Raw genomic sequence first — 24201 nt, forward strand, 5'->3', positions numbered from 1 at the left:
TAGAAAACTCACCAACCATGACAACCACCACCACAACCCACTACCACTGCCACAACCACAACCACAACCATAAACCACAAAACTCATAGCCAAAATCCACAAAACCCACTGCCAAAGCCAAAATCATCCACCACCATCACAACCAAAATCCACAAACCCACTGTCAAAATCATCCACCACCACTACCATAGCCAAAATCAACCACCACCACTACCATAACCAAAATCAACCACCACCACCACAGCCACCAAACCCATATGAAAATACATATAAAAAAACAAAAAAAAAAAAAAAAAAAAAAAAAAACCTCAATCACAGCAAAGAGAATAGAGACATGGGCCGCAACGGTGGCTTGCGGCTTGGGGAGGACGGTGTCGGCGTAGGTCTGATCGGCGGAAGAGAAGTGGGTCTGATCGGCGGAGGTGTGGGTCGACGACTCGGGGCTTAGGTCGGCTTGGGCCAGTGACGTTGAGGCCAGCGAAGGCAATGTTGACTATGAGCTTCAAACCGGAGTTGAGATAGATGAGCTTCAGAGATGGAGATAAGAGTGAACAAGAGAGAGAGAGAGAGGCACGGTGATAAGAGAGAGCAAGTGGGGAGAATAAAATAATATATATATTTTTTTAGCTCTCATGAGCAGTGCACATCTATCTATAGATGTGCACTATAGCAATGGAGCTAAAATTTTTAGATTTAGCTCCACTGCTGCAGCAAGATTTTTGTGTTTGTGGAGCTAAATTTTAGCAATATAGTAATATGCCTCCACTGCTATGAGTGCTCTAGGGATATTATTTAACATAATATGTAGACCCCATTGGCAGCTCCTTGTTTGACTTTTTTTCTCTAACATTTTGATGATATTGACATAAGAACATTCACATCAGTCCATGGATAATCTTGTAAAATACAAAAAACAGCTCTTTTTACACATTTTGACCTAGAAATGCTCCACATCAGTGCTTCTAAATTGTGTAAAAATGTGTATATCTCTACACGAGCTACAGTAACCGTGTAAATATACATGGTTACTGTAGCTCATCCATTTATTATTTTATTAATTTCCCGTTCGCTCCCTTTTTTCTCTCTTCTCCGTGCTCAACAAACTCAGTAACTTCTCCTCTTTTCATCTTCTTCTTTTTCCTCAGATGCACACAAACACACCCACACACAAACACATCCACACAGAAAAATCAACACAAAGATACACTTGCTCAAAAAAAAAAAAAAAAAAAAAAAAAAAAAAAAAAACGGAGATACACAAACACACCCACACACAAACAAACCCAAACGGATAAACAACAAAGAGACAGATCAGTGCTTATCGGAATGATTGGTGCTTGACTGGAACGATCGGAGCTTGTGGGTCTCGCTTGATTGGAGCTCGTGGGTATGAGTCTTGCCTGATCGGAGCTAGGGAGATCGGTGCTTGTGATCGGAGCTGTGGATCAGTGCAGTTGTGGATCGAAACTGTGGATCAGTGCAGCTGTGGATCGAAGCTGTGGATCAGTGCAGCTGTGGATCGGAGCTGTGATTAGAGTTGTGGATCTATGCTGTGACTGAGATGATGTGGATCGGAGCTTATGGCTGAGAGGGAGAGAGATGGGTATAGAGAGATAGACCGAGAGGGAGAGAGATGGGTATAGAGAGATAGAAGAGGGAGAGCAACAAATCACAATAAATAGGTAGAGAGAGAGAGAGAGAGAGAGAGAGAGCATGCGTATAAAAATGGGTTGGTTGAGAGAAATAATAAAATAATTGAGAAATTGATTATTTAAATAAAAGAGGTGATAGAATAGATGAACTGATATGGGTGTTTTGTAAAAGTGATGTGTAAAATAAAATAAAAAATAGGTTTTTTCGTGTAAAATAGACAGAAAATTTAAACGAGTTGATGTGGATGCTCTAAATCTAGCAAATATAGTTGAAACCTAAGCCTAAAAATCCCAACAAAAATTATGAAAGAAAGGAAAATATTTCAATGTCTGAATCTAAAAGCCCGGCAAAAATTGCTGAATAGACTATTTCCAACAAAATATTAGGCGCATGGAATGCGTTCAAACTTATTTAGTTAGTTGGACTCTTTTTGAAAGTCGAGTTGGGCAAACTCGACTTTAGGCTGGAAAGCAAACACTATGGTGGCATTTTTTTTTAGTGGCATTTTTGAAAAACACCACTAAAAAAAAATGCCACTATAGTGTTTGCTTTCCAGCCCAAAGTCAAGTTTGCCAAACTCGACTTTCAAAAAGAGTCCAACTAACTAAATAAGTTTGAACGCATTCCATGCCCCTAATATTTTGTTGGAAATAGTCTATTCAGCAATTTTTCCCCTAAAAGCACAATTCAGCTGAGTCCTAGTCCTACACAGCTGCCACTTCCCAAACTCTCCCTCTTCCTCTTATCTCCAACTCTTAAAAGTCCCTCTCTAAATCTAAAAATCTCACTCCATATCCAACATGGCTTCTCCATCTCCCACCACCCCCTTCATCCAAACCCTACCAAAACCCATCTCCAAAATCACCTAAAAATCACATTTTTCCAATAATTTCACTCCAAAAATCTCACCTTTATAACTTTTTTGTTGGTTGGTGGGTTTTTGTGTGCGTGTGTGTGTGTGTGTGTCTTCAATGGCTTCAACACCACCACAGTGTTCAATCACAGGGACCAAGCCTTACCAAAATCACCAGTACCAACAAACCCACCACAAAGACCAAAGCCAAACCCATCCCCAAAATCGCCGCTACTGGACCAATACCAAAGTCTCTCTCTCAAACCCTTCACCTTTGCCTTTACCCTCACATCGCAATGCACCAAATCCCTGTGCTGCCGCCACCACCACCACCCAAAACCCCAGGTTTCACTTTCTCTGTACCCCAAAATCCGAGCTTTCAGCCAACTTCTCCGGCCGCCGATCGACCCGGTTCGTTTCCAAGCTTTACTTGGGTCGGCCCAAAGCCTCATTGGGCTTTTGCCACTCCCCTCTAGCCCAGGAAGTTCTGACTTTTTTTTTTTGGAGAAGCAGGAAGCTCTAACTTTTACTAGAGCAATTGTATAGTAGTCCAAATAAACAATTGGACCAACTTAGGTACCAGTTCACCAAAGCACTAGTAGATGGCTGAATAGAATGACATATATAAGGATATTATTTAAAATAATATGTAGACCCCATTACTTTATATCGATCTGTCAACTTCTTTTTTTTCTTTTTCTTTTTTTTGAGGAATCCGTCAACTTTTTTTTTTGGGTATACCATGATTTAATATTAAAACTAAGTATTTATCAGTCTATTACAATACATATTAGCTTTATCAGCAGTCAAAATAGCTTCCACCACATACGGTGGGTTACAAAAAACATCAAAACTATACACTGATTGTGCTCCCATTTTAGCCAATGCATCAGCACATTGGTTTGCTTCTCGAAAAGGATGGATCACTCACTTGCAAGGAAACTCCTTTAAAACATTCCTGCAATCTGGTCAACTTTTTTAGTTTATCACTATGTGGGACATTATTTTTTTCTTTTTTTTATGAACGAAAACCTTTGAATTTTACCATAAGTAGTCCAATCAATAATTGTGCTCCCATTTTAGTCAATGCATCAGCACATTGGTTTGCTTCTCGAAAAAGATGGATCACTCGCTTGCAAGGAAACTCCTTCAAAACATTCCTGCAATCTGGTCAACTTTTTTAGTTTATCACTATGTGGGACATTTTTTTTTCTTTTTTTTTATGAACGAAAACCTTTGAATTTTACCATAAGTAGTCCAATCAATAATTGGATTGGGTGCCGGTTCACGTAAGCACTAGTAGATGACGAATAGAATGACATATGTAAGGATATTATTTAACATAATATGTAGACCCCATTGGCAGCTTCTTGTTTGACTTTTTTTCTCTAACATTTTGATGATATTGACATAAATAGGCTCTTCTCTCACGAAAAATAAAAGATACACATAGGCTGACCTCCAATTACTCTTCATTCTGGACTATTGTGTGCTGCAACTAATAACCATGCCGTCTTGGTCCTTACGAACCACACCTTGCACTTGCAGTAAATATGAGTATGACGTCTTCATTAGTTTTCGTGGCGAAGATACTCGCACAAGGTTTACGGACCATCTCTGTAAGGCTTTTAAAGACAAAAGGATTCGCGTGTATAGAGATGATAGTGACCTTGAAAGAGGAAAGACGATTTGGACAGAGCTGGTGCAGGCAATCAAAACATCAAGGATTGCAGTTATTGTATTTTCCGAAAACTATGCTAATTCCAAGTGGTGCCTTGATGAGCTCGTGGCGATCATGGATTGCAAAAGTAGTACTAGTAAACGTAGGTGTAAATGTAAACAAACTTTAACAGTGCTACCTATTTTCTACCATGTGTCTCCGTCTGAAGTACGAGAACAGAAGGGAAATTTTGCAAAAGCGCTTCCGAAGGGCCCTAAGAAGAAATGGAGGGAGGCATTGACAGAGTCTGCAAAGTTGTCGGGCTTCCCTTTAAAAAAAGATAGGTAACTTACTTTCTATCTTTATTTGCGGTAATTTAATCTCTTCTTCCTTTCTTTCTTTCTTTTTTTTTTTGGTCATAATTAAAATCTCAATCTATATCAGTTAAATTTTATTAAAAAAAATAGATATGCATGTCGTTAGTGGTTTGTCAATAATTATCCCATGATTGATATGGTGTGTACCCACCACTTAAAAGGCTATTACGAAATTTTATAGAAATATTTTACAAATGACAAAATTTAGTTATAAAATTAATTGTAATCTTAGGCTATAACTTTATTCAATATATTTTTATTGAAGGTGAATTTTGACAAATCTACCATTAGATTATATATTCTTATTATATTCATCATACTTGTAAAATTTCTAGAAAATTAAAGGTTAATAACTATGTAATCAATAAATTGTTTAAATTACAAGTTTTTGTAGTTTAAAATAATGCATAAAATATAAAAATATAAGCTTATAGATCATATAGTAAATAATATCCGATTGATACAAAATTTTATGTGTGCATTAAGAGTGTAAAAAACATGCAATTCAACAGTTAGATTTTCAAAATATTTAATAATGTTTATTTTATTGAGTAAGATTATAACCTTATAATACAACTAATTTTGTAACTAAATTTTTTCATTTTACAAATTACAAAGTCTATAATTTTACTTCAATAGTTCTTAGCTAAAATTCTTTTGCAATCATGATCACTATCTTTTATTCTTTCTTACTATTATGGCTATTCTTCCTATTAATGCAGCTCAGAGTCAAAGTATATAGAGCAGATTGTTGAAACCATTTCGAAAACACTGAATGGGGAATCCCTTTCGGCAGCACCCGCTGGTTCTGAGAGTAATATTCATAGAGAAGACTCTTCAGCAATCACCCCCAATATAGTAGATGCTTCATTACATCAAAAAACCACTAAATGGAAAAGGTGTGCTTGCGCTATTTGTGGAATAACTGGCATATCAGTTTTAGAGGAATCAACGATATAATCAAACACCAAAACCAAACGTCATCCGCCTCTTCTTAGAATCAAATCTCCATACCTCCGCCTAATTCAGTGCTGGAACCTGGGAAACATGTCAAAGCCGCTGTGATCGTTGTGTTGCAACTTCAAGGGTTTTTTTTTTTTTTTGTGATTTGTTCTTTTACCTTATTTGGATTTCGAAATATTGATGGGGTTGGGTTAGTTTTTTGGATGTGAATCACTTGATTTGGTATAGCTTTCGCTGTATTTTGGTATCTTGATGTGTTTTGATAAGATTCCAAAGTGGTTGAGTTCAACCCCTAAACAAAATCTGATTGTTTAGTATGAGAATCTTATTTTTTGATCCAGCTAATTTTGTTTGGGTTCCAAATCAAGATTGTTGTATGATGAAACTTTATTGGGGGTTTTCTTTGTATTTTATGTTGGATTGTGTGGCCAAATAGCCCACAATATGGATGTTGAATTATGTGTTCAAATAACCCACAATGCATATGTATGTAATTCTCAAAAGAAATTACCTTACACAATGTTGTACAGGAAATAATTATTATTATTAAAATTATTTGAATAATGAAATTGCATGTTTTGGCCATGATTGGCTGTGTGGGGTTTGACATGGTTAAACATGCAGTTGAGATTTTGTAGGGATAATGAGTTGTGAATGGGGGCAGTGAGGTGGATAAGAAAACTGATTTTAATATTTAAATAAAAGTTAGAGACTTTAACGTTCATGTCCTAATTTGTAGGAATTGAAATAAACATTGACAACTTTTGTGGGTCTTTAAATGTCTCACTTGAGCTCTCTAGATAAAATAATCACATAGAAATCCTGTAGAGTAAGAAAAACCATTGCAACCCAAATACTATTTTATTCTTATTTCTCCATTTAAATATACGTTACAGATATTCATTGTTTTAGTTAAATAAGAGTTTTATTTCAATTTTGCTTCATCTTAATACTCGGTCTTGCACTGCTGTGTTTGTTCGTATTTCAAGTTTTATCAATTCTGTTCTTCAAAGATTTTAATTGACCGCTCTTTACTTGGAATGTACGGAAACGTGGAAATACTTAAATTGAAGGCATTGACTCAACTAATGCATGCCATGGAAGATGAGCCATTAATGTATACTTTCAAAGATTTTTTGTTTTGGGGGCACTTTAGTTCTAGGCTTGTTTAACATAGAAAGTATTGCATTTTTTTTTCTGTCTTTTCTTCTGAGATCTGTAGAGGTGATGTTGATGAGCCATTTGCTTTGGACAACATAGACAGTGGCGGAGCTAGGAATTTATATTTGGGGGGGCCATGTATAAATTTTTTTTTTTGTGGGTGCATGAAATGTAAAATAGTAATGTACAATACTTCATAACTTAATATGTATAAACCAAAGTATATTTAATTAAAATTAAACAATCATGAGACAAAATTGACAAAATGATTTAATATCTTTAATCAACTATATAAAATGGGCAAAGTCACAAAACATACAATAACATAAAAGCTAAACATCTTTGTTCAAAACTGTAACCTACGCTCTTTAAAAGATCTAAAGTCATCAAGTATTGAGTTAGTAGTGAAGTTCTCAGTAATTTCCTTTTCAATGTAGACAACTAAGTTATCTGAGAGAAACTCGTCCTCCATTTTGTTGCGCAATCTTGTTTTAACAATTTTCATAGCAAAAAAGGCTCGCTCACCAGTTGTTATGGACACTAGAAAAGTCAAAACAAGGCAAATCAATTGATCAATAAGAGGATATACCTGTGAATTTTCTGTCTCTATTAACCTTCGACATAATTCTACCATAGATGACAAATTTTGAAACTTCAAATGATTTTGCACATCATGCTCAAATAGCTTTAATTGAATTTTTAAACCAGTCCTATCCCGCTCAAAAAAATCAAGAGGATAATATTTCTCAACAAGACGACATATATCATCCACATTAAAGGATTTGTAAGCATCCTTTGGATCCAAAGCAGAGCAAAGTGTCAAGAGTTCTGTTGGTTGTTCACCAAACCTATTGTCAAGCTCTTGCAATTGAACATCTATATAACAAGATTATAATGATGCTCCACTGTAACATGATCCATTTTCTTATGACTTCTACCTTTAGCAAATTGAGCACTTAGATGTGGAATATCAATTTCAAATATTTTGGAGAATCCTATGACATTCTCAAGATTATCCAAACCATCTACTCTTAAATTTTGGATGAGTGCCTTTGTTGCTGAAACTAAATTTTGGGCATTTGAGATGTCTTGAGATTTCTACTGTAAAGCTTGACAAAGAACATGATTAATACCCATGATTTCCATCATTAGATGTAAACTAAATATAAACTCAAATGAATTAATCATTTTATGAGCTATATTTGCATCTCCACATTGCAAGTAGGTGGACCCATCTTTCTTTATATTTTCAAGCACCAAACAAGTTGGACCAAACATCCTCACTAGGCTACAAATAGAATTAAAATGAGGCCCCCAACAATCTCCAGCCCATTTTAGAGTCCCAATTTGGTTTGCTCCTGTTCCTGTTTCAAGTTCATCAATAGCTAACATTCTATCAATTTTTGTAGCTTGAGCAACTCTTAGTTCATCATTACGTTTACACAAAGAACCAACTGTAGTGATAATGAAATTTAAATTCAAGAAGAATTCATGGATAGGGATTACCTCTCTTGTTGCAGCAACTAATGCTAATTGTAACCGATGAGCAAAGTAATGCACAAAGTATGCATAAGGACAATCATTAAGAACTAAGGCTTGCAATCCTTTCCATTCACCACACATGTTGCTAGCACCGTCATATCCTTGTCCATGAATATTTTGAATGCCAAGATAGTGACGAGAAAGAATAGCATATATTTCGTTCTTTAGGGTCAATGCAGTAGTGTCTTTAACATGAGAAAGATCAATGAAGTGTTCCTGTATAAAGCCACCATTGTCAACAAATCTCAAAACAAGAGCCAGTTGCTCTCTCTTTGACTCATCACGTGACTCATCAACAATAATACAAAATTTAGAATCCCCAATGTCTTCACGAATCTTACTCCGCACTTTACTTGCAATAACATGCAGAATCTCCTTCTGAATTGTAGGTGAAGTGTACTTAGCAGATTTATGAGCATTTTCCAAAACAAATTGTGCAACCTTATCATTATAAGATGCCAAAATTCTAATCATCTCAAGGAAATTTCCTCAGTTTTTTGATTGAGGGGTTTTATCATGACCTCTAAAAGGACACCCTTGAAAGGTGAGCCACCAAACAGTATCAATAGAAGTTTTCACCCGCAATCAGTTATTTAGAATTTGTTCAAAACTTTGCCCATTCATCACTTTATCTATATGCACTAATTCACTCAATAGATCATCACAATATTTCACAGCATTGTTGTGGGGTGAGCAAGGATCTTCCCCAACATGATTCAAAAAGGCACAATTCTTTCCATTATTGACTTTTTTCCAATTTCTAAATCCTGTGAAAGTAAATGCATCACAGCCAGGGCGTCTACTTCTTTCCATGGTGTGAAAGACCGGGAAAATTCCATAGTGCTCTCAAAAAAGAGATTTTGGTTGCGTTGAAAGACACCTCTCTTTTTGGGTAGGTGGTGTGGAGTCACCACTTATTTTTTATACAAAAAAATAAGAAAAACTAAATACAAGATACATGACTGAGTTGTTCCATTCTCATTGATTGAATAAAAAAAAATACATGTTTGATAAATTGAAAATTACATGGCTTTGGGTCCTAGTTACAAACTACCAAATAATTACATGGCTTTTTGTCCTAGTTACATTCTACCCAAAATAAAGCAAAGAAAAAACCTAGGTCTACCTATCCAAAGACACTAAAATCGGAGGCTAGGTTACGGAATGGGAAGGCATTAGACACCTATTCTACCCAAAAAAAGTCTGGTCTTCTAGACTCTTGTAACCAATGTACCCCTTTTATGCATGCTATGAACGACATGCTGCACATATATAAAAAAAAAAAAGTAAATCACACAAGTTTATTTATGAAGGCATCCTCTTCTTTGTTTAAAAAATTCAGATCTGTTGTTATGAGTGGAAAAAAAAAATGAATTGGGTTTAGGAAAATTAAATATGTTTTTAAGAACTTAAAAAAATTGGTTTTTTGAAGAGAAAAATTCAAATCTATTTTCATTAAATAAAACAAAATCTTTTGATTTAAAAAAATATCAGATCTGTTTTTTGAAATCTTAGAAAAAACGGTTTTGATTTATAAAAGATCAGATATGTTTTGTAATAATAAAAAAAATCAGATTTGTATATAAAAAAAATTAGATCTATTTTTATATGTGAAAAAAAAAATAATAAAAAGATTTCTTTAGAAGAGGATTTTATTCATGAAATAAATTTATGCTACATGCACTAAATAAAACAAACACAGTAAACACAACCATTCATGATCCTTTTTTATTTCAAAATCTACTACGTTAAAAAAATCATATCTACATCTAGTGAAAATGTAGATCAGTTTTTTTAAATAAGAAAAATTCAGATCTGTATCTGAGGAAGATACAAATCCGTTTTTAATTTAAGAAAAATTCAGATCTGCATCTAATGAAGATGTAGATCCATTTTAAATTTAAGAAAAATTTAGATCTGCATCTAATGAAAATGCAGATCTGTTTTTAATTTAAGAAAAATTTAGATTTGCATCAAATAAGGATGCAGATCTGTTTTTAGCTTTGAAAAAAAAATTAGATCTACATCTAATGAAGATGCAGATCAATTTTTAGATTAAAAAAAAAAAATCAAATCTGCATCTAATGAAGATGCATATCCATTTTATTTGAGAAAAATGCAGATCTACATCTAATGAAGATGCAGATCCGTTTTTATTTAATAACATGCAAATTTTGGAAACTAAGAAATAGATCACAACAATAATAAAAAAATCAAAAACATGTTTCAACAAAATAAATCAACAATTCTTGATATGAATATTTGACACAACTAAACTGAAAGAAATATATAAACATGCATCATTACAACAAGAGAAACATAAGAAAAGGGGCTAAGAGACAACCTCTTACATGGAGCACTCTTCTTCTTGGGGGGATATTTTAGGGTTCAAAGAAATTTATGCAATTATCTTTGAAACCTAAAAACCTTAGCTTAAGAGAGAATATCATAAAAGAGGGGTCAGAAGTTTGAGAGTGAGAAAGAGTCTTCCTGAAAGCGTAAAAAAGTGTGCTGAATTTATCCAGTGTCTATTTATAGAGGCTGGAAGACTCGAAAAAATAGCTCAGACAATTAGAATGCGAATCGGGACGCGTCCTTTTGTGGAAAAGTCGAAAAAGATGTGTTCTATTGTCACTCGAAGAGCGTCGGGCCAAAGCCCTTATAAGTGTCATTCGGCACTTTGAAAGTGCCAATCAGTACTCCAAAAGTGCCGAATGGTACTCTTGGATGCCAATCGCACTTTCGTGTTCGAGTGCATTTTGGACTCCCTTTTTAGGTTTTCTTGAGCCAGCACTTGCACTTAGACGTGTTTTCAATCCGTATTCTAAGATTTTTATCTCTTTTCTGGATAATTCAAGTCTTTTCAACAACAATTATCATGTAGATAAATACTCTAAAATAAATCTTGATAAAGTTCAAATTATCCACAATTTTATTGTTATCCAATTATCCCCTTTATTCTTATGCAAGCAATCCTATTTTAGACATTAACTATCAACCAATCACAAAATTATTTAATTAATTTTAATTTTTTAACCAATCAAAATTAATTTAAATTAATCATACGTGGTCAACTCTACCTAGTCACAATGCATGCTGACCATGCAAACTTGATCATGCGATAAATTTCGATCCGACGATATGATTTGAAAGCCGGGCATATCGTCGTGACTATTAGAATCTCAAGATCATTTTTATTATATGTAATGTAAAAATTAATGCATGTAATGCAATCATGATTTTTTGGGTACATGAATGATCAATCTGGTCACCTTCCTTGATTAAATCATGGGTGCAAAATCTAGTGTCTACAGAATGCCCCTCACTGACAGAGCTTGGAAAGTGAATGTCAATCTAAAACAAAGACATTGATTTTAGCAACCATGATTTAATTGAGGATGAATTTTCAAAGATTACCTAGCCCTTGATCCTAGAACTTTGGAACATAGAACTAGTGCCTTACCTTTGACAAAAAATGAAAATACTAGTGCCTTACCTTTGAAATGATTCTTGATAATTGACGTGACCAAGAGGCTTTTCATTCCTGATCTTGAATGATGGAGCAACCAAGAGGCTTTTCAATCCTAATCTTGAATGTTGAAGGCAACCAAGAGGCTTTTCAATCCTAATCATGCTAGAAGGGAACCAAGGGGCTTTTCAACCATGGAACTGGAACTGTGACGACCCAGGGGCTTTTCAACCTCGATCTGGCTGCTAGAATGTCGATCAAAGGGCTTTTCAACTTCAATCTTACTATAGGAATGTCGATCAAAGGAATTTTCAACTTCGATTTGAACTACTAAAATGTCAATCAAAGGGCTTTTCAACTTCGATCTAACTGTTGGAATGTCGATCAAAGAACTTTCCAACTTTGATCTGGCTGCTGGAATGTTGACCAAAGGGCTTTTCAACTTTGATCCGAGTTATTAGAATGTCGATCAAAGGGCATTTCTACTTTGATCCAAGTTGCTGCCTGCAAAAAATCAAAATTTGGGATTAGACTTTAAATGATGAGTGCTTTATGGTCCCACTGTTTTTTGAGATGTGTGATTTCCATTTGTTTGATAATAAAATTTTATCAAGAAAACTTTGATTGATTTTTGGTAGTTCTTCGACAAAGATTTTATTTTTGACACTCGAAGCTTGGAATTGGAAACTGGAAATTTTGAATTTAAACTTTGAAAATTGAAACTTTGGAATTTTGAGACGTGAAATTTTTGAAGCTTGAAACTTGAGATCTTTAAACTTGGAACATGGAATTTGAGATTTGAAAATTTGCAACTTGACATTGTGAAACTTCAGATTTTGAAAATTTGCAACTTGAAATTTTGAAACTTGAGATTTTGAAAATCTGCAACTTGAAATTTGAGATTTTGAAATTTTTGCAATTTGAAATTTTGAACATGAGATTTGGAACTTGGAATTTGAGATTTTGAAAATTTGTAACTTGAGATTTTGAGACTGGAGATTTTGAAATTTGAAATTTGAAATTTTTGCAACTTGATATTTTGAAACTGGAGATTTTGAAATTTGAGTTTGAATTTGAAAATTAGAATTTGGAACTTGGGAATTAAAATTTTGAATTGAAAATTTGGGATTTGGGATTTGAAACTTTAGAATTGAAAATTTTGGGATTTGAAAATTTGGAATTTGAGAATTTGGAATTTTTGGAATCTGAAAATTTGGAATTGAAAATTTTGGGATTTGAAAATTTGGAATTTGAAAATTTGGACTTGAAAATTTTGGGGTTTAAAAACTTGGAGTTTGAAAATTTGGAATTGGAAATTTGGGATTTGAAAATTTGAAATGTGGAGTTGAGAATTTGAGATTTGGAATTGAAAATTTGATGTTGAGACATTGTCATTGTGTTGTTGTGTGATCTTGTTGGAATCTGGGGCATTGTATGATTGATCATGTTGTATTCTTGGCTTTGGAACATTTTTGAATTGTTGTGTTTTTTTTTTTTTTTTTTTTTGGGGGGGGGGGGGGGTGGGGCCCTCTTGGACAATGTTGGTGGCTCATGGAAATTTGGCAATGTTGGTAATCTGTGATGTTGTTGGATGAGTTTTGGCTTCGATTTTGGAGGCATTGGCATTGTGAAAAAATTTGTATTGCAAGCTTGCATGAACATATTCATGATGCATGTGGGAAATTTTGTTGGCATGTGTAATTTTTGTTTCATGAACATGTCAAAATTTTGTAGGTATGAGTATGGATAAATTTGTGGATATGGAAAATTTTCGTGGATATGGAACAATTTTATGGGCATGGGATTTTGGCTACAGAAATATTTTTGTTGGGTATGTGATGTTGGATCATGGAAAAATTTTTGTGGTTATGATTTTGGACATGTAAGGATTTTTGCGGTTGTGATTTTGGTTAGGGAAAATTTTTGGACATGTGATTTTGGGCATGGGAATTTTTTGGACATGTGACTTTGGGCATGGGAATTTTTTGGACACGTGATTTTGGTCATGGGAATTTTTTTTTTGGACATGTGATTTTAGGCATGGGAATTTTTTGTTGGTATGGAAATTTTTGATCATGTGGAAACTTAAATGGGACAAGTTTAGAATTCACCTGATGAGGTCTTGTAGTACCAATTTAAACTTATCTTGATCAATTCTAATGGAGTTTGTACCCATTTGAATGAGGCAGAGCCGAATGCCCCTAATTTAGAAATGAATGCATGATTTTTTTTTTTTTTTTTTTTTTTTTTGAAATCTAGAAATCCTGGTTTCTTATGAAAAGATGATGATGAATGACCCTTTTTTTTTTTGAAAATAAATGAGGCATGGCCAAATGCCCTTAGTTTGTAGATTGATGCATGACTTTTGAAAACCTTAATATTTGAGGAAAATATGATTTCTTTTTTTCAAAATGGATGAGGCATGGCTGAATGCCCCCAACTCAACAATCAATATGAATTTTGAAAAATCTTATTGTGTAAGGGCCTCAATAAAGAAAATTTTGAGTAAAACAATATCAAAATCAAAAAACTAGGCAAAACAAGGATTGCTAGGATGATGGGCCAATGGGCTCTGTTGGAGTGCCGATTGGCACATCTAAACTAAAGATTGATGGTGATTATTGAGTAGATGAAAGATCAATGTCCACCTCCTGCAAAAGATTCTTTCCATGAGCTTGTTAGTAATTAGTTGTTATAAAAATGTTTTGGGCCAATGCCCCTAGTTTAGAAATGCTTGCACAGAAAACTGATGATATGCTTAATGCAAAACAGATGCTCCTAGCCTATATTCACACACAAAAAAATGTTTTGATTTTGAGTCTTTGAAAAAAAAAAAAAAAAATTAGTGATTGTGACCAGGCCTTTTGAAAAGGTTGCCTACATACCTCTCTCATAGAGGATCAAGTCCAGATGTAGTTCAAAAAAAGAGTTTTGAAAAATGAAGTTTTGAAAAGAAAATCTTTTTGAAATGAAGTTTCTTTTTGGGTGATTGTGACCGGACCTTTGAAAGGTTGCCTACGTACCTCTCTCATAGAGGATCAGGTCCAAACGTAGTTCGAAACAAAGTTTCGAAAAAAATGAAGTTTTGAAAAATCTTTTTTGAAATGAAAATTTTTTTTTTTGGGTGATTGTGATTGGCCTTTGAAAAGGCTGCCTACGTACCTCTTGAAGGGACTGGGTTAGAGCACTTCTCCTGTTGGATGAATGGTCTCAAGCCCAACTAGCCCAATACAATAAATTTGTAGAGAATGGGTTTAAGAACTAGGTCCTAGTTTGGATTATAACAACTAGACACGATTACATATGAGCTAAATAACAAGGATATGGATTAAAGCATGAAATTTTGTCCTCGGGCATTTCGTCCGAGGAACTTAGTATCCTTCTTCTTCCTTCAGTACTAGGTTACAGAGGTTTCCAAGACCATGTAGACTACTACCGTCTTCTCCTTTTTCTCTCCTCCTCTCTTTTTTCATGATCCCTCATTCTTGGAGGGTCTCTCACATTATATACTTCTTTCCAGTCGATCTTGACCCTCCACCTGTTGATCATGCAAGTCATTACTCGAGTGCTCTTCCCATCGGCCACCTTTCCAAACCCTCTGTGAGTTGCAGCAACCAAGGCCGCACTGTTCAGGGTTCATTTCCTCATTAATGCGGCTAGAACGTTAGTTGGGTGCATTCAATGCGGAGGTGACAATTTCTCCTTGGATTGCTCTTGCACCATAGGCCCATGGGTATCCTACTGTACTTGTCCTTCTCCTGGAGGCGCTCTAAGAGGCTGCCTTTGCCGGCGTGCTGTTCTTTCCTCCTGGAATTTGGGATGCCGAGAGCAGGATCATCCTTGGCAACGTTTCTAGGCTATTTGGGCTTTCTTTGTTCGTCCTCGGCCATTTCTCCCTCCTCGGCGTAGGTCTTGGACTCAGTATAAAGTTGGCCGAGGTTGTCAAATTCATTGGCCCCACAATAGTCCCTCAAAATCCTGCTATCCGGCTCCTCAGACGGAGAGGAGGGTTTTGGTGGCATCGGGCCTCTGTCATGGCTTGTCAAGTCTTGTCCTCCATCAATGCCAGAGCCTCTTCGCTTGCCTGAGGCACGTTCCTAGCGCCTTGGTATATGAAGCGTGTCTTCATTAAATTCTGGCAGCTCTGTGCTCCCCACGTTCAACGATACGATGATAATCTAACGGTGGAGAGTTCCTTACCTTTATGGGCGGGAAAACCCGCACAGTTACTTTTAATGGGAGGTATAAATACCCATTTGAACTGATTTGTCTCTTTACCTTTGCACTTAAGAGTTTTTGCGCATATATCCTGGGTTCAATCAAACTTCCAACCAAACTCAAGTCTCTTTCCAGCATAAAAAAAAAACCTGTTCGAGGAGCTTTTCCTCATTTCTGTAAGTTTTCGTCTCTCTCCAACTCGCGTTTTCTCTCTTCTAAGTTTTTTTTTCTCTTGTTCCTCTCCTTCTTTCGTCATTCCCTGAGCCTTTTTAGCTGTTTCTAGAGATGGGTAAATTAAAAAAGTTAATTGAAACCGAAGAGGTGATGGAAAAATTCATCGCCGATTATAGGATACCCCCCAATGTAGGTTTGAGATACTGTGATGAAGGGGAATGGCATTTTAGGAGAAACGAGGGTGAGGTGGTGATTCCCCTAATCGCCTTCATAAAAGGTGGTGTGAGAATCCCCATGGGGCCAGTAATGAGGGATTACCTTAGGCACTTCCGATTAGCTCCCACCCAATGCGCTGCTAATGTGTTTAGGATCTTGGGTTGTGTGGATGCCTTAAACGAGAAAATAGGGCTAAGATTAACCCATCACGATGTAAACTGGTGCTACAACCTCCAACTCCTGAAGGGCAAATCCAACTATATGAAGACGAGGGACGATAAGGTTTGACTTATTTAGTGCCTCCCCGAGTCCAGCAAATGGTTAAACAAGGACTTTCTCATTGTGTCTGGGGAGTGGCACGATGGCCTTCATTGCCCGACAGAGAAGGGGGAACCAGGTGGGGTATAGAGAGTAAGAGAGGGCTAATCTTCTGTGCCATCATAATTTGCACGGTTCGGTTACTAATATGAACATGTCTTCTTTTTGCAGATCCACACGCCTTTCAACGACACTTTCACCTGAACAACCGGGGAGATTTAGAGACTATCCTCAAGGCGACGGTTTTTGTAAATGAAGCTGACAACCAAGTCAGAGCCGCTCACAAGATCTTAGGGTACAATCCTATCCAGAAGTCATTCGCCGCCCCGAAGCACGTGATCAGAGCTAACGATCCTCGGCTTCAAAAAATCGCTATAGTAGAGCACAGATTTTTGATTCCCGAAGGATCTCCTATCCCAGAAGGCATCCCGTTGGCAGGCTCTTCTTCATCCCACCAAGTAGCGGAGGCCGAGGGTGATTTGGGTTTGTCCAAAGAAGGATTCGGTGTGTTTGACCAAGCTAGTCCGTCCGAGGACCCTTCTAGTGACTTGGGTGACCTCGATTTGTCCGAGGCCGATCTCTTGTCAGTAGAGACATCTTCTCAGGCGGAGACGGGCTTTAAGAGAAAGCCCCCAACCAGCCTGTTTGACCTGATTGAGGGCCAGCCGGGGAAGGATGCACTAGGGAAGACACAATCCAACCTTCCTCCTCCTCCACCACAGCCTCAGCCTGTTCAGACCAGGTCTTCTCCCTCCCGATCGCAGCCACCCTCTCCCCGATCCAAACTTCTTGCTCCTTCCCAATCGACTCTGCCTCCTCAGCCTAAGCCCACTGACTCAAAGAGGAAAAGAAGTTCCAAGGGTAAAGAGCCAGTGGATGGGGGGAAGTCTCGCTCCTCTCAAGAGGAGGGTGAAGCCCCGCGAGCTCAAAAGAAATTAAAGATTGGGCATCAAGGCCATGGAAAAAAGGTCGATGCCCAACCTGCGCCCCAAGCTTGGCTTCCTGTCCCAATGCTTCATAGAGAGCCGTTGATGGACAACGCTTCCCTAAGGGACTTCTAGGGCGATGAAGGCACTTATATGGCCGACGCATTGGAGAGGACCCTGCTACTCCCTACTGATATAGACGAGTTGAGGAATCTGAGGAGGCAAGAGGTCTTCCTCAATATCAAGAGGTATTTGGGTACGGTAAGGTCTCTTACACTTGTGACTCCATTGATTTTTGCTCCTTGATCTCCCATTTACCGAGTGTTTGTTCCAATTGGCAGGCCATCCAGGCCACTTATAGGCTAGAGGATGAGGCTAAGGAGCAGAGCAAGTCCCTAGAGCTTGAACGTAACAAGCGCGTGGACGCTACGCGGAGCCTCAAAAACTCCAAGGCTGACCTCTCTCAGGCTAAGGAGGAGTTGAAGGAGATGACCAGGGCCAGGGACAACACCGAAGCAGGCCTAGCCAACGCCCAGAGGTAGGCCAAAAGCCAAACAAAGCGCCTACTTGAAATTGAAGATCAGCTGAAGATTGCTAAGGAGCAAATCGTTGATCTAAAGAAGAAATTGGTTGAGGCAGAGGGAGACAAAAATGTTGCGAAGTGGGCCAGGAACAAAGCTCTGAGGGCTAAAACGAAGGCTGAATTTGCCAGGACGGAGGCCGAGAGCTCCAAGGAGAAAGCTGAGGAGGAGGCTTATGACTCGAAGGTGGCTGAGACCTAGGCCATTCTCAAGGCTCAAATCCCTGGAGTATTCAGGCTCTACTGCTCCCAAGTCTGGAATGAAGCCATCAAACAAGCTGGGGTGGAGGCTTCATCCGATCTGTGGAAGGCGGAGAAGGTATACTATCCTCTAGCCATCCGTGAGACCGACCCTGCCAGCTCTGAGGTTGTGAGTGCTCCAAAAGAGGCTGAGGCTGCTCTGGCCGTGTCCACTCCTGACGAGCTAGCCCAGGGGGCAAGCTTCCTAGGACAACAGAAACACTTGGAAGTTCGAATCCTAAAGCGCCCCAGGAGGCTGCCGAGTCTATAGTCAATGCTCGGGCCTCTCATACTGAGGAGCCAGCTCTCTTGGTTCAACCTCTTCAGACAATTCCCCCGGCTGATGTCTCCAAGGGTCCTGAGGCCAATTCTGCTTAGCTCCCCAAGGAAGGGGCCAAAATAAAGTTGAAGAAGTAGGGGTCCCGGCCAATTTTTGTATCAGCTTTAATATAGTTTTTTTTTCTTTTTTTAGTTAGTGCTTTTTGTTCTAAGGACCTCGGAATTGCTGTAATTAAAATTTTTCGACTACATGTGTTTATTGTTACTACTACTATTGTTATTACTGTGAACCTTGTGCCTTGTAAATTGGTTATTCTAAGTAGCTTTACAACCCCAATTATCAAAAAATTGAAATAAGCAATTGGTAATAAAACATTACCATCCGTCCATGAATCGCTTGACACAGGGTATGAGGAAAGGTGAACTTTAATTTAAAAGAAATGATTCTACCAATTTAAACTTTAAGCTCCATATACACACTATTGCTATTGGGTGTATGCATCACAATTGAAATTTAAACTTTAAGTTCTAACTCACCGGCATTAAGGGGACACTTAGTTGGTGTCTTCCCACATTCTCAGGGGGTAGGGGCCGAGCCTATGATCCGAGGTACTGAGCGCGCACTTAGGCCATATCCACAACTTTTACAAATCTTGAAGTAGCTAGTTTCCCCATAGGTTCGAGTCCGAGGACCATGCAAGACCTTGGTTCTGTCTAGTACTTGGATTTTTCTCAGAATAGCTAGTTTTCCCATAGGTTCGAGTCCAAGGACCATGCAAAACCTTGGTTCTTTCTAGTACTTGGATTTTTCTCGGAGTAGCTAGTTTCCCCATAGGTTTGAGTCCGAGGACCATGCAAGACCTTGGTTCTGTCTAGTACTTGGATTTTTCTCGGAGTAGCTAGTTTCCCCACAGGTTTGAGTCCGAGGACCATGCAAGACCTTGGTTCTGTCTTGTACTTGAACGATTGCTAGAATGCAAGACATATAATCAGGATAGACTTAAAATTTGAACTAAAGAAATGTTTTTATTAATAATAATACCTTCTCAGGTTATTTACATTCCATGGACGAGGTACAGCTTTTTCATCTAAATCTTCTAGGTAGTAGGCTCATATTCCTGCAACTGAAGTAATTCGGTATGGCCCTTCCCAATTGGGTCCAAGCTTTCCCCAGGATGGGTTCTTGGCAGCACCCATAACTTTCCTCAGCGCTAAGTCCCCTGGTGCTAGCGGTCTAAGCTTCACATTGGCATCATACCCCTGTTTAAGCTTCTGGTGGTAATAGGTTAACTGTATCATTGCCTTTTCTCTTCATTCGTCGACCAAGTCTAGGTTCTTCCTCAGTAGCTCATCATTATTGCCCAAGGTGAAAGAGCTCGTCCTCAACGTTGGGAAGTTTACCTTTAGTGGAATAACAACCTCGGTCCCATAGGTCATGAAGAAAGGTGTCTCCCCTGTTGACCGCCGTGGTGTAGTCCGATAGGTCCATAAGACGTGCGGCAGCTCTTCTACCCATCTCCCCTTGGCGTCATCCAATCTCTTCTTAAGCCCGTTGACTATGACCTTATTGACAGCCTCGACTTGCCCATTTCCTTGAGGATAAGCTGGAGTTGAGTACCTGTTAATGATTCCTAGCTCGCAACAGTATCTTCTAAAGGTCTTGCTGTCAAATTGGAGTCCATTATTTGAAATGAGGGTGCGAGGGACCCCAAATCATGTGACAATGTTTCTCCAGATGAATTTCTTAGCATTCACATCCCTGATGTTCGCCAGGGGCTCAGCTTCGACCCATTTGGTGAAGTAATCTGTGCCGACCAGTAAATATCTCTTATTTTCTACTGCCTTTGGGAAAGGGCCTACAATATCCAGGCCCCACTGGGCGAACGGCCATGAACTGGACAGAGGGTTGAGGACCCCGCCTAACTGATGAATATTTGGGGCAAACCTTTGGCACTGGTCACACTTCTTAACATATTCCAAGGATGCCTTCTGCATCCCTGGCCACCAATATCCTTAGGTAATGGCTCGGTGTGACAGAGATCTTCCTCCTATGTGACTCCCGCAGATCCCTTCGTGCAGCTCTTCAAGCAATAGTTCTGATGCCTCAAGGTGGACACATAGTAAATATGGCCCAGAATACGAGCTCTTGTACAATTTGTGGTCCTAGGACAACCAGAACCGAGGAGTTTTTCTTCGTATTTTTTTAGCCTCCGACTTTAACTCGGGCAAGATATCATCTTTAAGGAACCTCACCATAGGGTCCATCCAGCTAGGGCCCACTCTAACCTCATGGATATGGACCATGCCTTTGGCTACTTCATTCGCTCTATCCAGATGCTCAACAAGAATAATTCGAAGCAGACCCCCCGCCGAGGAGGTGGCAAGCGTGGTCAGTGAATCTGCATGAGTGTTTCCACTTCTAGAGACGTGCGACAAGCGGAAAAGATTGAATCCTAACTGCAAGCGTTTGACCTACCTTAAGTATTCTTGCATCCTTGCGTCTCTGGCCTCTAATTCTCCCTTTACCTGGCCCACTACCAGTCTCGAGTCCGAGAACATCTCCACTGTTTTTCCTCCCAATTTCTGTACAATGGCAATTCCTTGTAATAAGGCCTCATACTCGGCTTCGTTGTTCGTGGCCGAGAACCCAAGTCTCAGGGACTTCTCTATGATGGTTTTTTTCGGGATATATTAGGACTAGCCCCACTCCAGATCCCCTTTGATTTGCTGCTCCATCAACGTACACCTTCCAACATGGGGGTCTTGGCGTAGAGATTACTCCAACCGATTTTTCATCCATGTTCCGCTCCTTTGCTACTATTTCTACCGGAGGTTCAGCAAATTCGGCCACCAAGTCAGCTAGGACCTAGCCCTTTATGGAGGTTCGAGGCATGTACTTGATGCCAAAAGCTCCCAGAATTGTGCTCCATATGGCAATCCTTCTAGTGTAATCGGCGGTTCGAAGTACGGACTTCAAGGGTAGTTGGGTTAGAACAACCACTGTGTGGGCTTGGAAATAATAGGGAAGCTTTCGCATGACGTGGACCACAGTCAGTATGGCCTTCTCCAAGGGTAAGTATCTGATCTCAGCTTCATGCAGCAACTTGCTCACGTAATAGACTGGCTTTTGAAGGCCATTGTCATCCCGTAATAGCATCAAGCTCACAGCATGGAGGGCCACAGCAATATATGCATATAGGACTTCATCGGCCTCGAGACTGGACATGATAGGTGGCCGGGATAGGTATTCCTTGATTTGCTGGAAGGCCACAACACAGTCCTCGGACCACTCAAACCCCTTCCACTTGTTGATCAAGAGATAGAACGGTCTATATCTATCCGCCGACCTAGAAATGAATCAATTGAGGGCTGCGATCATCCCAGTAAGCTTTTGGACCTCCTTTGCATTTTGCAATGGTTTCAGGTCATTTATAGCCTTAATCTGTTCGGGGTTAACCTCAATTCCCCTATGAGTAACCATGTAGCCCAAAAACTTGCTTGATCCCACGCCAAATGAGCATTTGGAAGCATTCAGGCGCAGCTTATGCTTCCTTAAGACGCCAAAGGTACTGCCGAGGTCCCCTAAATGCTCGGACACCACTTTACTCTTCACCACCATATCATCGACATAGATTTCGATGCTCTTGCCCATCTGTGGCTCGAACATTCTTATCATCATCCGTTGATAAGTGGATCCTGCGTTCTTTAGACCAAACGGCATTACCTTGTAGTGGTAATTCCCAGTTGGTGTCACGAAGGCTGTTTTCTCCTGATCCTCCAATGCTAGCGGTATTTGATGGTAGTTTTGAAAGGCATCTAAAAAACTCATCCAAGGATGGCCTGCTGTCGCATCCACCAGCTGGTTTTATTTGAGGCATAAGGAACTAGTCTTTTGGGCACGATTTATTTAGGCCTGTGAAGTCCACACAAACCCACCATTTCCCGCTTTTCTTTTTTACCACCACAGTGTTTGCCAGCCATTTGGGGTAAAAGACCTCTTTGATTGCCCCAGCACGCTTAAACTTCGCCACTCATCCCTAATTACATCAGCATGCTCTCTTGACGGGCGACACGGTGGTTGCTTCTTAGGAGTGATGGTCGGGTTGACATTGAGGTGATGACAGATGAAGGCTGGGTCAATCTTGGGGCCATCGCAAGCATCCCATGCAAATACATCAATATTTCTTTTAAGAAACTCAATCAGCTCCTCCTTCTCCTGAAAAGGCAGCTGAGCTCCTACCCGAAAGAATTTCTCCAGGTCGCCGCCAATAACCACCTCTTCTAAATCTTCGCATTTTGCCTCCTCGGCAGTTGTGTCAGGGGGCGAAACCGAGGCCCTTGATTGCTATAAATTCTTCTCAGTGGAGGCCGAGGATTCCGCATTGAGCCGATGTGAAACAGCCGCTACCACACATTGCCTCGCCATGGGTTGGCAACCACAGATTTCGAGAACTTGGTCCCCTGGCGGGAATTTCATCTTTTGATGCAATGAGGAAGCAACAGCCCCTAAGGTATGGAGCCAAGGCTTATCGACGATGGCTGTATAGGGGGAATAGGTGTCCACCACGATGAAGTTCACCTCCACTATCTCTGGGCCGGTCTGAATGGGCAGCCTAATCATGCCCTTTGCAATGACAAGCTTCCCGTCGAAGCTTATCAGAGGAGAGTTATAGGGCATCAAATCTTCTAGTTTTAACCCCAGCCCCTTGTAGAGGTCAGGGTACATAACCTCGGCCGCACTGCCGCCATCCACCATCACTCTGTTTACATCGTAGTCCCCAATTCTAAGAGTGATCAACAACGCATCATCGTGGGGTTGGATGGTTCCGATCTTGTCCTCCTCTGAAAAACTCAAGACGGAACGAAAGTTCATTCTGGCCCTCTTCAGCCCTGGCTGGGACTCCTCGGCTAGGGATGGCAACGGGTCGGGTTCGGGCCGGGTTTTTTCATATCCGGACCCGACTCGCGGGTCTGTTTCAGAAATCCGAACCCGACCCGTTTATTAAACGGGTTTTTTTCTTTACCCCAAACCCGCCCCGTCGGGCCTCCACGGGCCCCGCGGGCCCCGTCCCTCATGCCCAGCCAAGCCCAAAATCAGAAACAAAAACTTCGATCTATGATTTTCCGGCCCAAAATCACAAACACAAACACAAATCCAAACACTATCACAAACATAAACACAGTAATCCTAAACACAAATTGTGGATCTATAATTTTCCCTTTCAAAATCACAATCACAAACACAAACTCACATTGAGAATTTGACACGAACTGAACCCAAAAAAAAAGAAAAGAAAAAAAAAAAAAAAAAAAGATGGAGATCGAGGTGGAGCGAGGCCGTGAGGCCATGGGCGAGGAAGATGAGAGGGAAAGAGGGCTGTGCGACAGTGAGATCGGCGACAGTGAGGCCGAACGGAGTTGAGACTTGAGAGAGTAGAGAGCTGTGGGCTTGTGACAGTGTGGTGATAGTGTGAGATCGGCGACGGAGTGCCTGTGCAGCTGTGCTTGACTGCTTGTGGCCGTGTGAGACAGTGAGTGAGAGAGCTGAGACAGAGTGATTGAGTGAATGAGA

At 39.5% G+C, this 24201-nt stretch overlaps 3 protein-coding genes across 3 annotated transcripts; 1 reads left to right on the top strand and 2 right to left on the bottom strand.

The window, feature by feature from the left end:
- Positions 1–3935: 3935 nt before the first annotated feature.
- Positions 3936–5978, top strand: LOC126703294 (TMV resistance protein N-like). Its single transcript, XM_050402255.1, has 2 exons — positions 3936–4510; positions 5266–5978. The coding sequence occupies exons 1-2, from the start codon at positions 4014–4016 to the stop codon at positions 5501–5503; spliced, it is 735 nt and encodes a 244-aa protein (XP_050258212.1). The 5' UTR covers positions 3936–4013; the 3' UTR covers positions 5504–5978.
- Positions 5979–7013: 1035 nt separating this feature from the next.
- Positions 7014–8683, bottom strand: LOC126703853 (uncharacterized). Its single transcript, XM_050402918.1, has 2 exons — positions 7801–8683; positions 7014–7543 (listed from the first exon to the last, which is right to left on the bottom strand). The coding sequence occupies exons 1-2, from the start codon at positions 8681–8683 to the stop codon at positions 7014–7016; spliced, it is 1413 nt and encodes a 470-aa protein (XP_050258875.1).
- A 14291-nt stretch (positions 8684–22974) lies between these two features.
- LOC126703854 (uncharacterized) lies at positions 22975–23502 on the bottom strand. The gene has a single exon (XM_050402920.1). It carries the CDS (start codon positions 23500–23502, stop codon positions 22975–22977), a length of 528 nt encoding a protein of 175 aa, XP_050258877.1.
- Positions 23503–24201: the final 699 nt, after the last annotated feature.

This window comes from Quercus robur, chromosome 10, assembly GCF_932294415.1.
Source record: "Quercus robur chromosome 10, dhQueRobu3.1, whole genome shotgun sequence".
In the NCBI taxonomy this organism is placed as follows: Eukaryota; Viridiplantae; Streptophyta; class Magnoliopsida; order Fagales; family Fagaceae; genus Quercus; species Quercus robur.

What these genes read in the sequence shown, in the direction of transcription:
- LOC126703294 (XM_050402255.1), top strand. Translation starts at nt 4,014, where the DNA reads ATGCCGTCTTGGTCCTTACGAACCACACCTTGCACTTGCAGTAAATAT. An exon ending in TTCCCTTTAAAAAAAGATAG is followed by an intron (nt 4,511 to 5,265) that starts GTAACTTACTTT and finishes CTATTAATGCAG; the next exon opens with CTCAGAGTCAAAGTATATAG.
- LOC126703853 (XM_050402918.1), bottom strand. Translation starts at nt 8,683, where the DNA reads ATGATTAGAATTTTGGCATCTTATAATGATAAGGTTGCACAATTTGTT. An exon ending in TCTAATGATGGAAATCATGG is followed by an intron (nt 7,544 to 7,800) that starts GTATTAATCATG and finishes CTTGTTATATAG; the next exon opens with ATGTTCAATTGCAAGAGCTT.
- LOC126703854 (XM_050402920.1), bottom strand. Translation starts at nt 23,502, where the DNA reads ATGAACTTTCGTTCCGTCTTGAGTTTTTCAGAGGAGGACAAGATCGGA.